At 43.6% G+C, this 12653-nt stretch overlaps 1 protein-coding gene across 1 annotated transcript in view; it reads left to right on the top strand.

Moving 5' to 3' along the window:
- The window catches only part of CERS6 (ceramide synthase 6), a 150080-nt gene that overhangs the window by 45854 nt on the left and 91573 nt on the right, over positions 1-12653 (top strand). The window contains exons 2-3 of the mRNA XM_054971640.1: positions 186-291; positions 4894-5024. Of these exons, the coding sequence (XP_054827615.1) occupies positions 186-291; positions 4894-5024 (237 nt within the window). The remainder of the gene's footprint in view (positions 1-185; positions 292-4893; positions 5025-12653) is intronic.

Consider the following 12653-nt stretch of genomic DNA (forward strand, 5'->3'; position numbering starts at 1 on the left):
GATGGATTGATCATGAAGAGAAGAATTTTGGACTCCTGTAAATCATGCTTCTCCAAAAGCCCCTTCAGCTTTATTTTGACGAACATTCTCATGATCTCTAATCAGTAATTTTTGGGGAGGGGATGTCTTTTGAATATTTTGGCATTCACATCTAATCATTTACTTTTGTCTCTTTACCGTTGTAGGTTTATAGCCAAACCGTGTGCCTTAGGCTTAAAAGTCCAAGCCAATGGACCACAAAAAGCTCAGCCTAATGCTATTCTTGAAAAGGTTTTCACTGCAATTACAAAGGTATGGTACCATTTAAATCCTTTTAGAATGTTTAATATTTTCTTCATCCTATTAGTTCCATTTTTCCAATGATCAACAAACCCAAATGTCTTCAAGAATGAATAGATGGGTAAGCTTCAGCTCTTCTCAGATCTACATTCAAACAATAGGAGCTTCCAGAATGCCTGATGATCAGTATTAGGCATTAGGAATTACACTTCCCAGAATGCACTGTGTGCGCTTGGGGCTTTACAGATCATGACACTATACCCTACAGCTGACTGATTTAAAAGGTTGGACTAAAACAAAGCCAATTGCAATTAAAAGCAACAAGGATAAAGCCAAGTTACATTAGCGTTGATTAAAGTTGTTAAAAACACACATCCTTTCCCACCCCAGACGTCCTTCCTGTCTGATCCATGCATGTTTACTAGGAAGAAAGTCTTAGTGGGCGTGACACAAAAATGGTAGCCGTGGGTTGTCAAACCCTTATTTTGAGAGGTTGCAACCCAAACATTTCTTGCCAATGAAGAAAGCTGTTCCAAATTATAGATGCAATGGTGATGTCTCCTTGACTCTTCCGAAGCACCTCGTTCTCCAGTGAAGTATAGGAAAACTAGGATTACCTTTTTGCTGTGGGGAAGAAGCAAGTGAGCTCCAGGAAATGCACTTGTGGGTATGATGGCACCCGTAGTCCCCCATGGAATAACCGATGCTACTCCTGTTGCTCTAGACTTCATCCTCCGAGCCACTTCTGTCCAAGTCCAAATTCTTCATGCTTAATATAGCCCTGAAATATTAACTGCAACTACTATTATTTACATGTTTGTAATGTGGATTACACACTGTCAAAGTTTTTGGAACTTGTCCTGGTCCCACAGTAGCTTCCTGCCCAGGCACTGGCCTGACTGCAGCTGCCCCCTCCCCAAGACCCCAGGGGAAACACTGGCCCTGCTCAAGGGAGCAGCAAGCCGCTCTTAAAACCGGGCCGTTGCAGGGAGTGGTGGCAGGAGGCCTGGCCTGTGGCAAGCCAGCCCGCAGGGCCCCCAGAGCAGTGAGGAAGCAGCTGAATGGAGGAACTCCTAATTTCAAACGTAGATGAGTAAAGCATGTTAAAATGTCTGGAAAAGGTAGCAGAGATTCGTTCCCAGAACTTGCTATGGAAATCCATACAAAGGGATTGCTGTGTGTTACTTTTACTCTCCAATTTAGCTCGGATACAAGAAATGCAACGTGTAAATATGAACTTCAGGGCTTTGGAAAGCATAACTTATTGGAAAACATAAATGTTGGCATGTGCCAATTATTCTTAAGAATAATTCTTAAGAATGGTACCTAGATTACATTGACAGCCAGCCGTTCAGGGAGTCAGGAACAAGTTTTTTACTTTACATTCTCTTCTCTAACCTAGTCGAAGGCCCGGAGGCAAAACCTTTTACTTCCCTCCTTTGGCCGCGGTGGTTATTTTGCAGCAGACTAGAGCTCTAGTTCTGCAGCATGCTCTAATCCTATAGCATATAAAAATGCAAGGGAAGCAACAGTTCCTCTCTAAAGGGGAGTTGGAGACCCGTCTCACTGCTGTTCCCAGCAATGATCCTGGTGGAATGGGCGCAAACTGTGTGGAGGCCGCAGCTGCGGCTGCTTCTATCACAAAGAGACCGGAACCCAAAAGCGCGCCAGGAAAAGGTGCTGTTCCTCACCAAGTAAAGGAAGCATGGCAGCCATCTCTGGCCTCGCCAATGAAGTCACTGTTGCCAACCAACTGGGAAGTGGCTGCAGAGTGGTTCCCACCATGTCCTTAAGCCAACCCGGACACACTAGACCCAGTGTGGGTCAGCAGAGCTGGTTTGAGACTCAGTGATCACACATGCTTCCAGACCCTATGATGGTTGATGGAGGGTAATCCGTGAGTAATGTGATGGGATTGGGACCTGCAGTAGCATCCCAGGAATTGTTGGAAATCATTAGACAGACTATGGGGGAGGAAATTGCTAGCCTTTTCTACAGGACTGAGGGAAGAGAGAAATCTCCCTCCCGTTCTTCCTCCTGTCCTTCCTCTCCCAGACAGGGGAATGTTGAAGGAACAATCCCATACAAACAGTACTCCAGTTGGCCCACTATGGCAGCTAAGAAAAAAACTTGCACCAGAGAAAAAGAGACAGACACCCCTCAATGAGATTCTGTTAATTATGAAGACAGTAACTCCAATGAAACAGAAGAAGGGGAGTTACTCTCTGATAAGGACAATCCCAGAACAATCAGTAAGATTTTGTAAATCTGGGAACTACCAATATCTCCTCTCCAAAACCATGTCAGCCTTGGAACTGCAGGGGGTCCCATCAGGAGAGGATATAGGTCCTTCCCCTTTGGAACCTAAGATTAGACCCAAGGGGAATAAAGAACGATACTACCATCATTCTTCTCAAATCCTTCTCATCCTAAAGAGAGGACGTGGCATACTCTGGATGTAAGATGTGCACTAAAAGCATTTATTTATAGAACAGAGCAAATCCAGAAAACGACTTCCTTATTTATATCTTTATCCTCACCAAATAAAGGAATGAGGATGTCAAAATCAGCCATTAGTAGTACCCTAAAGCCTTGCATCATAGAGCCAAGCTACAAGTGATGCCTGACACGAAGCTGACACGTGTCAGTTTCCTGCAAGTTTTGATGGGAAGTGTAGGCGTCTGGTTTGACTGCTCAGCCATGCATAATTTCCCCAGTCTTAAAACTGCTCCACAGAGTTGCAATTTGCTTCATTTTGGGAAACATGAGGGCAAGGGGTGCTTGCTTGGTAGAGAAGGATGGCTTCCCTGGGATCCCCCACCAGCCTCCTCCTCGCTCTTCCTGTTCGTGCAGGAATCTGGAGCCCCCCCCCCCTCCATCAGGCAAAACACAGCGGAGCAAGTTCCGGCCAGGGCCCAGCCAAGGGCCACTGATGGGAGAATGCGGCATACCAGATGGTGTCCAGCTGCTGCTCTGTGCTTGCAACCAGGGAGGCCACGAGGGCAACCGGCGCCTGCTGCTGGGCCTGCTGGTGGCCTCTGGAGCTGGCGAAGAGATGGCAGCGGCCGTGGCAGAGAATATGGGTAGCTGCTGCGGAGCCATGGCTGAGCTGCCTCCTTTCGCTTCCTGAGCTGCCCGTGCCTCACCTGCCCCCGCGCCTGCTGTCTTTCTTCAAGTGGAGGGTTCATTCTTCTTAGAAGAAGATTACTTCCTGCCCAGTGGGGTTTAGCTCTAAGGAGGACCCCAGGTCTGTTGTAAAGGGAAAACAGCTTTTAACTAACATCAGGAAACCTGAGTTATAAAAGGGAAACAATGAAGAAACATTGTTGCTGTAACTAAAATATTAAACAAAACACCTATCACTGTTAAGGATTAAGAACATAGAAATTAATATTAAAGGAAACTATTTTGTCTGTGACTTAAAGAGTATTCTGTTCTACCAACAAATTTTATCTTAGCTCTTTCATTCCCTGCCTGCCCTTATTCCATCCCTGCTTGTTCAATAACGTAGTTGTTTCTTTTGAATGTTATTCAGTCTCCAGTGCCATTTCCAACAGAGAGGAAGAGGTCTCCTGCTTTCCCCCATCAGGTTTCTGGGCTGCGCTAAAAAGCCAAAATTATAACTGCTTATCAGGATGGGACAAAATGAACTTTAAAACCACAAGTAGAGACCCTCTACTTGGGGCTGCTCAGCCAAAGCAGGCAAATTTGGATTTTGGCGGGAAAATCTGAATCAGAGTGGGGCAGTGAAGAAGAGTCTGTCATAGACTCTCTTATGAACAGTCGTGCAAAATAAAATAAAACACAAGTTGCTCTTGCTGTAGCGTCTATACTTTTCAGAACCTCCTGTCAAGATATCAAGAAGGTAGATTGGTAGACATGGCAGTGCCATATTATTTGTAAACATGTGGTTTGGTTCCAGGGCTAAAACGGTAGGTGGCTGTGTTGATTCATTGTGAATACAAAAACAAGAGTATTTACTAGAACGAACAGTGTACTTTATATCCTGAAATGTTTTGAAAGAATTATCTTTATTTCAGTGGGGTTTGTTTATTTATTTATTGAGCTGTTTATATCTTGCTCTTCGCCCTGATCAGGATACAAAGTAGCTTTACAGCATTCGCCCTTCTTCCATTTTATCCTCACCACAACCCTGTGGGGTAGGTTAGGCTGAGTGTATGTCATTGGCCCAAGGTTGCACAGCAAGATTCCATGGAAGAGGGGATTTGAATGTGTCTTCCAGATTCTAGTCCCACACTTGAACTACTATGCCATGCTGGCTCCCATTACATGCAAATAATGGGTGGTATCCCATCTTCCCCAAACGAACCACTTAAACCAAATAAAGCTTCAAACTTTGTGTAGGGTAGTAGTATACTATGGACCAATGTTTTTAGTTTAGGGCTGTTATGATTAGATCTCTTTTGCATATGGGGGATGCAGGCTGAATGACTAGCCTTTTAGCAGATAAAATGAACTCATTGTCCAGGCTTTAGTTTCAATGGATATTCTCTTTACTTGTTTACAAGCTCATCAACTTTTAAGATCTGAGTTTAAAACTCTGTATTTTATGAACTGTAAACGCTTGAGTAACTTCTTGATCATTTTTGGTAGCATCCAGATGAGAAGAGACTGGAAGGGCTATCCAAACAGCTGGACTGGGATGTACGCAGTATTCAGCGTTGGTTTCGACAGAGGCGCAATCAGGAAAAGCCGAGCACTCTCAGGAAGTTCTGTGAGAGCACGTAAGAAACCGTTTCAGAGTGTTTCCTTTATTTATATCAGAGGCTCCTTCATGGTTAATTTGAGCCATTGTTCGCTTGAACTGCTCTAGTTTATATTTGGCTATTGCTAGAAGTCAAGGATATGATCTTAAATCGGACAAATTATCTCTTCTCAAATGGAGTTTAACACAATATTGCTTAAGTAGAGTGAGCATAGATTGAAAAAATATGTCAGATACTGGTAGAAAAAGAGAATTACTTATAGATACTTAAATTGGTAGGACCTGGGAGTCACCGAGTTGTAAGTCTGTGATAAGAAGTCATGTGACATCAGGGTTGTATGACAGAAAGGAGGGAGCCCAATCTATGATCTCACAGATGTCAAGGTCAAGCCAACCAAAGGAGCTGGAATGAGGAAATACAAGCCAAGCACTAAGAGATATACCATAATGAGAAACAACCCAAAGGTCAGACCAGTGGAGGAATTCTATCCATAGCTGATTGACCTCACATTTCTATTCTGTTTGTCTTCTCACTTTGCCTCCTGCGAGAGAGGCAGGAGGCATATGTCATGGATATAGCTAGAACAGTTGCTGGATATGACCAAGAAAGTCGTAGAAGATTCCTCTGCACACAGAAACAGGGCTAGCCTGGCCCCATAACTAGATATGCCACAAAGTGAATCTAGAGGCCACAAAGAGAATCTTGGAGAGAAGCATGAAACATGGAGTAACATAGGTATGTGGCCTCATGTAGATTAGAAGAGCCATCTTAACTCATATCACTATATACAATGTATTAAGGCCCAGGTGCCTTAGCCTTTATTAACAAAAGCTTAAAATCAAAGCAAGTAATTGTATTACCTGGTAATGAACCTGAGATGTTATCTTTAGTATACCTCTTGGCCAGGAGTTAAATGATTTGATATAGGAAAACTAACTAGATGCTCATGACTTCTTAACTGCATGCCTGTATCTGAATCAGGCTTGACCAGAGTAATCCAGAACACATGACACCCTTGTGCTATGTACAACAGGTCTTTTGAAGTAGCAAAAATTGGGACCTCTGCCGGGGTGCACCATTCAGCAGGAGGGACTTGATGACCCACCTGAGGGTCATGTCCAGTGGACTGAAAACCACTGACTTAAAGCAACCATAATACAAATTTGTATAAGCTATTTCTTATATCCAAATCCAGAATTACCTATTTTCAGGGCTTGTTTTCAGCAGGAACGCAGTGGAATGGAGTTCCTGCACCTCTTGAAAATGGTCACATGGTCGGTGGCCCCGCCCCCTGATCTCCAGACCGAGGAGAGTTTAGATTGCCCTCCGCGCTGGCACGGAGGGCAATCTAAACTCTCCTCTGTCTGGAGATCAGGAGGTGGGGCCACCGACCATGTGACCATTTTCACCGAGGGCAATTTAAACTTTAAAAAACTCCCCCCTTGTTCCAGCTGACCCAAAGTGACATCATTGTGTGGTTCTGAGTTCCACCACCTCTTTTCCCAGAAAAAAAGCCCTGCCTATTTTGCCGTGCCAGTTCTGAAGCATGCTAGCTGAATTTTGGCAAACCTTCATCAATCATACCTCCTAGTGTGATCGTTCCTGTACGTCCATCATTCCTGTAAGTCTTGAAGCCCGTCAAGAAAGGACATTATAAAATATGATAAATCTGGAAACGTGGGGGCCAGGTGTAGCCAATTGATGACTGGCAGTCTTCCTACTGTTTAATTTTGACTTTTTACCAGTTAAAAGGAGCCTTTTAACTCCAGCTAACCTCTTCATAACTAACTTCAGGAAACTTGCCTAATTACGGTCTTGCAGTGCTCCCTGGCTCAGCAGAGTCTGTATCCCAGATGACTGATCAGTAGGACAGCAGAAGCAGTTCTCTTTCCGTTGCATACTCTAGTTTTATTCAACTAGCTTGGGCATTTAGCTTCTAGTTATTTATATTTTCCAATGCAGGCTTGACTTCATAGTTAACTCATTTATTAAGATAAAGGGAAACTATTTAGTTTTATTTGGTGCTCACCAACGTTTCATCTTCCTTTCTCCCACAAGGTACTTAATGCAGAGTGTAATGATGTGCTAGAATATATCCCTAAAACGTATTGTTCATTATTGTATTTAATAACTAAAATGCAAATCCGCCGCATCTTAAAATCCATACACTTCATCGTCTGCTTCCGTTGTCAGCCAAAAAGGCTGTCTGAAATTGCTCAGCCTTACAGAGCTTATGGAAGCTTAGCAAAGTAGCTGCTTTCCTTGCATGATGAGGACTTCCATTCCATACGGTAAGGGCCATAGTCAGTAACGCTGGAGAACAGGTCGTGGTTGTGTTTACCTACCTGCAGAGTGGATTGATGAATAGTCTGTGTTCTAAAGAGTGGAATTGGGGCCTTGGAATTGGAGTTCTCGCTTGTTGTCTGATGAATGTAGTCCATCACAGAGAGTATTTATGTGGGCATTGTTAATTGTGATTTGGGAGGTGGTGTTGAAGGATTGTATCTTTCTTTTGGGAGTCTGTTCCAAAAAAGTTTATTGAAAAGGGATATTTTCCTGTTGCCTGTCTCTCAGAAGAGACTCCTTGAGCCCTAAGCTTTGTCTACTTTCTGTTTTCAAAAGATGATTTAAATTTGGATGCTAGCAGAATCTTTGGCGTGGATGTGCTTAATCTCTGGAGATGGAGCCTTTAAAACAAAATTTGTAAAGAAAAGAAAAGCGATGTGAACTGCATTGCATTCTTAGATCATATGACCGTGTGCTCGAATTGACTGATCGTAGAAAGGGATAGCTTGTCCTGGCCCTAAGATGCTGGGTCAACATCTGCCAATGTCACTTGTAAACCCAATGCTCTTGTACTTTGGGAGGGTTGAAAGGAGGCAGGGCTTCCAATGTCATCTTGTATCCCATCTAAATGGCTGGCAGAAGATACCTTGACTAGTTCTGGGCAAAGTCAAAGTCAGCCGCAAACCTGTACATAGCAGAATGACTTTTGTCTTTTTAGACGTAACTGGACAGCTCTGTCAGACTTGTTGGGAACAAAACACAGATTTAGTTGCTGTGACACAAGCCCCTTTTGTGAATGCTGCTGAGGGTAATACAAGGGTAGGATTGAACTGGAAAAATGTCCCACCGATGATTATATTCAGAAGACTTAATGAATATGCTAATATGTCATTGTCATTAGGATTTGGGGTGGGTTTTTTTTAAACACATCGATTTAGTTAAATGTGCTATAAAGCAGCTACATTTCAACACGAGGTTGCTTTTAATTTTAATTTTTTGCATATATGTAGCAGTGATAAAAGCTGCGGTGTCCGTACATTTATGGAGAACTATCCTCCTTTTGAAACGGATGGAATGCATTGAAATTTCATGGCATTCCAGTCTGTGCACTGAACTTCCTCCACTGTTTAGGTCCACAATTGTGTGGGGTGGTGCACTTCCACACTTGCACAGATCATGTGCATCATGGTCTGTTTGTGATAGAATTGTTATCATTAACTGTGGGTGATGAAGGAATAGATTCACAAGCAGAGAATACTTTATCAAGTATTGCGATACATCTTGAGAACAGCTCCATAGGTAACTATGAATTCAGCAGCTTGTACCCACCAGAGTTTTGCATGAATGGAAGGAGGAACAGCATTTCAGGAAGCGTTTTAGGCAGAAGTGGGAAGGGTAAGGTGAGAAAGTCATAGTGGGGTGGAAATTCTTAGGTTCTGGGAAATACTGTGGTGTATCTAAGCCAGGGTCTTTGTAAATTGTTAACAAAGCATAACTTCTGTCAGGGCCAGCTCTAGATTTTGAGGGAGTCCTGGGCACAGATTGCTCAAAACACCCCCCATGCTCACTACTAGACTCCTCTTCTTGCTCTTCCTCCCATGTGCCTGCACCTGCATGTACATCCTTTGTTTGCCCACTCACAAGCTCTCCTACCACCTGCAGTCATAGCTGCCCACATTGCCTGCACACCCTTTCCCCGATGGTGCTGGGTGCAGCTAGGAATGTCACTGCCATGGCCACCAGGAATGCTGGTGCTTTAAGCACCAGCCACATACCCACAGAGGGGACAAAGCACTCACAAGCAGTGTGAGTGCAGGCATCAGCGAAGGTGCATGTGTATGGAGTCAGCAGCCGTGGGCCCTACCAGTCTGGTAGCTGTCCCGCCTTGCTTTGTGCTGACACCACTTCTGACTTCTGTATGTGCTTATATGAATGTCTGGGTGAAATTCTAGATTATTTTTGTTGTTAAAGGTGCCCTTAAATTGTTGTGGGTGGCTGTAGAGCCCTTGTTAGGAAACGCTGCTTCTTCAGCTGAACATTGTTTCTAATTCAGGGCTCTTGTTGTAATATTCATGTTCTCTGGTGTTGCATGCTGCTTAGTGACCTGTGAGACAATAGAAGAAAATGCTTTTGAATGCTTTATCCTTGAACGTCAATTCATATGCAACAGAATTTGGCAGTCGGGGTGTGTGTGTGTGTGTGTGTGTGTGATGAAATACAACCTTATTATCCTGACAAGCCAAATGGAGTTATTTTACCACATGGCTGTGTACTGCCTCTCCTAATGCTGTGTGTGTGTGTGTGCTAAAAGTCCAGTGTTTTTCTAAATAAAGCCTTAAAGGGGAGGGGGTAAGCTTTAGTTCAGAAATGAGATGCTTATTCATTCCCTTGACCACTGGTTTGTGACCATAAACCTCCTCGCCCCTTTCTCCTATGCATGTTTGCAAGATAAATTCATATCTAGGCCTGAGGCGTTACTCCAAGGTCTGGCCTAACAGAGGGAGGGATTTGACACCTCACTGCTTGTCTACCTCAATAACTCCCACTTTTGAAGCTGCTTTGCTGAGGGCCAAGCTAGATTTGATAGCACCCCCGTGGCTGCCACAAGAATACTGCTGCCATTTTGAAGTAAAAATGCCACAGGGCACCAATCCTGATCAGACCTGCAACACGGTGCTCTCCCCCCCCCCCTTCCTAGTGCCAGGGGGGGAGGGCAGCTGTTTTGGCATTTAAGACGTGGTGGGGGAGTGCCTCAGCCCGGTGCACTGTGGTTTCGCCCTTAGGAGCACTAATTGGGTTTTAGCCTTCATATTTATGTGTAACACATCATTTGGCTAAAAATAAGTATCTTCTGTTGGCTTAGCCTTTGCTTGTGAAGAAATGCTTTCTGGGATCATCAACAAAACATTTATTTACAATGTAGACCTTTAAAATATAATAATTTTAATCTTTTTGAATGGTGAGTTTAGCTTAATTTTTCTCAAACAACAGTTGAGTCCCCTCCGTTGTATATATGGTTCAACAACTTCTTTTGGGTTAGGTGACTAATCAGTTACCTTTTCATAGAAATAACTCTAAAGCTTGGGGGGAGGGGGGTCACTAATAATGGGCCTGTTGCTTATTTTTGATCAGAGACTCTCCAGCCAGCCAGAGGAACATCTCTTTTCCCTCCCCAAGCGTAGGGCTTCAGAAGCGGTCTGTAAGGCTTCTTTGTTTTTTACAGTGATATAAAATGCTTCGTTTCAGATGGGTAACTGTGTTGGTCTACAGTAGAAGAGCAAGATTCGGGTCCAGTAGCGCCATAAAGATCAACTAGATTTCCAGGGTATAAAATGGTTATTCATTCATCCATCTGCAAGTGCCTAATCTGTTGCTTTGTCCTATCATTTTGGTCCTGTTCTCTGTGACACCTTCTCTTCAGTTCAGAGAGCCGGTGCTGAGCTTTTAGGCCTTAATTGGCCTTCTACCTTGTGTGCATGTGTGTATGTTTTCAATGTATTACATTTTATGGAACTGTAACCAGAAATCAGTGTAACTATATAATTGTTTATATAAGTGTCAGAGAAAGCTTACAAAAATTCAGTCTTGCTTGATTCAACACCAAATAAGTCATGAGAGTTTAGGCTTAGGGTGATTTACCAAATACATTGGCTAAGCTGGGCTTTGACTCTCCTCCTATCCATCTTGAAGGCTAACCTTGGTTTCCTTGCTGACTGGCCAAGCCGAGCATTCGGCTACATCTGAGTGTGGGTGCGAGGTGAAACGTCTGGGACTAGTCAAATTGTACAACAGAGTTTTAATTAGGCACTTCTAGAAAAAGGAGTCCCTTCATGTTATCCAGCCGCTATCACTATCTTCCAGCCACTGTCATAAAATTACTAGTTGCCAGAAACCTTTCTCCCCTCCCCATTATTGTTGCAAAGGGGGAGGGAAAAGTGAAAAAGATAGGAGGGAGAAGAGGAGAGAAAGAGAAGGGTGCAGATGGCAGGAGCTGCCATTAGGGATGGCTGGGCTGCAACCCACTTCCAGGTGCTCTGCGACCCACTTTTGGGTCCCAACCCACATCCTCTGCTCTAGAGGATGCTAGATGGACTCTCTTGAGCAGGGGAACAACCAACAGGGCAACAGTGGAGGCTGTTGTTGGCAGGCAAGGACTTGTGGGGAGGTCTTTTAGATGTGTAGCTCATAGTTGTGAAGGGTCTCACCTAGACTTAAGAAATGCAACAAGCCCCATGTGGATAAGATGTGAAGGAAAATCCTTTCTCACATTGCATCTATTTAAAAGTTAAGTAGAGAACAATGAGGGAAGTGGTTGAGCGTTGTGAACATTTGTGGAATCCCAAGAAGGGGCTTTTGAGGAAATGGCTACTTTTCCTTTGTCTGTCCTTGCTGAAACGGTTGCTAAATGTTTAAGCAGGTGAGGCAGAACAAGCCATTCCCTTTACGTTTGACTGGCCCTTGACTTCTTTTTAATTATTAACTTGTGCTTTGTACGGCCTTGTTTCGAAGAGTTCTGTCTGCCTCCCTGGCAATGTCATAGTCCTATAGAAACCACTCTCAAGTCACCCTTTGAGAGACGCATTGTACAGCTGCATCTGTCTTACAGCGGAATCCTGAGCAGGGTTGCAGACTTCTAAGCTCATTGAAGCTAGTAGGCATGGAAGGGTATAACGCTGTTGAGAATTGCACTGGTAATGCAGCGATGCTGAGGGCTAGAGACATCTACTTTGATGAATTTTGACTCATCTGATTTGCATGTGGAGGGCATTGTATTTGTCATGAGACACATGGTAGAGGAAGGAAAATAGGAGGAATTCTCATACCATACAACTGGCATAGCTTGATAGCAGCAGCGGTCATGGGAAATTAAGTGCCCAGCAAAAAGCAGGTTGCTGCAAGGGAATTCTTTTATCTTGCATTATAAAACATAGTTTGTCTTCTGGAAACAGCTTTACCTTTTTATGTACGCTGCTGTAAAGCAGCTATCGAAAATACACCTTTGCTCAGAATAATAGTTTACATTGACCGGCATATTGGTTTCAGTTGGATCATGTAGCAAGGTTGTATTTCCTTTCTTCTAACGCTTGGATGTTTTATATCTATAATTTGTAGGCTGAACATCTTAATTCATCTCTTTTTCTGTTCTCCCCGCCTCACTCCTGAGACAAAATGTGGCACATTCTTCAGAGTGCAGTTCCCCAAAATTACTGGTCCTAAATATACCGTTTGTCGTGCTCGCCGCTATGTTACAAGTACATATCAAGATGTATAGTGACTCATTTCTTCCTTTTATTCTATCCACAGTGGTAAGACAAAATTATCTGATGATTATTCTATTTGCCTTGTATGAGTGGCACATAA

This window comes from Eublepharis macularius, chromosome 2 (genome assembly GCF_028583425.1).
Source record: "Eublepharis macularius isolate TG4126 chromosome 2, MPM_Emac_v1.0, whole genome shotgun sequence".
NCBI lineage: Eukaryota > Metazoa > Chordata > Lepidosauria > Squamata > Eublepharidae > Eublepharis > Eublepharis macularius.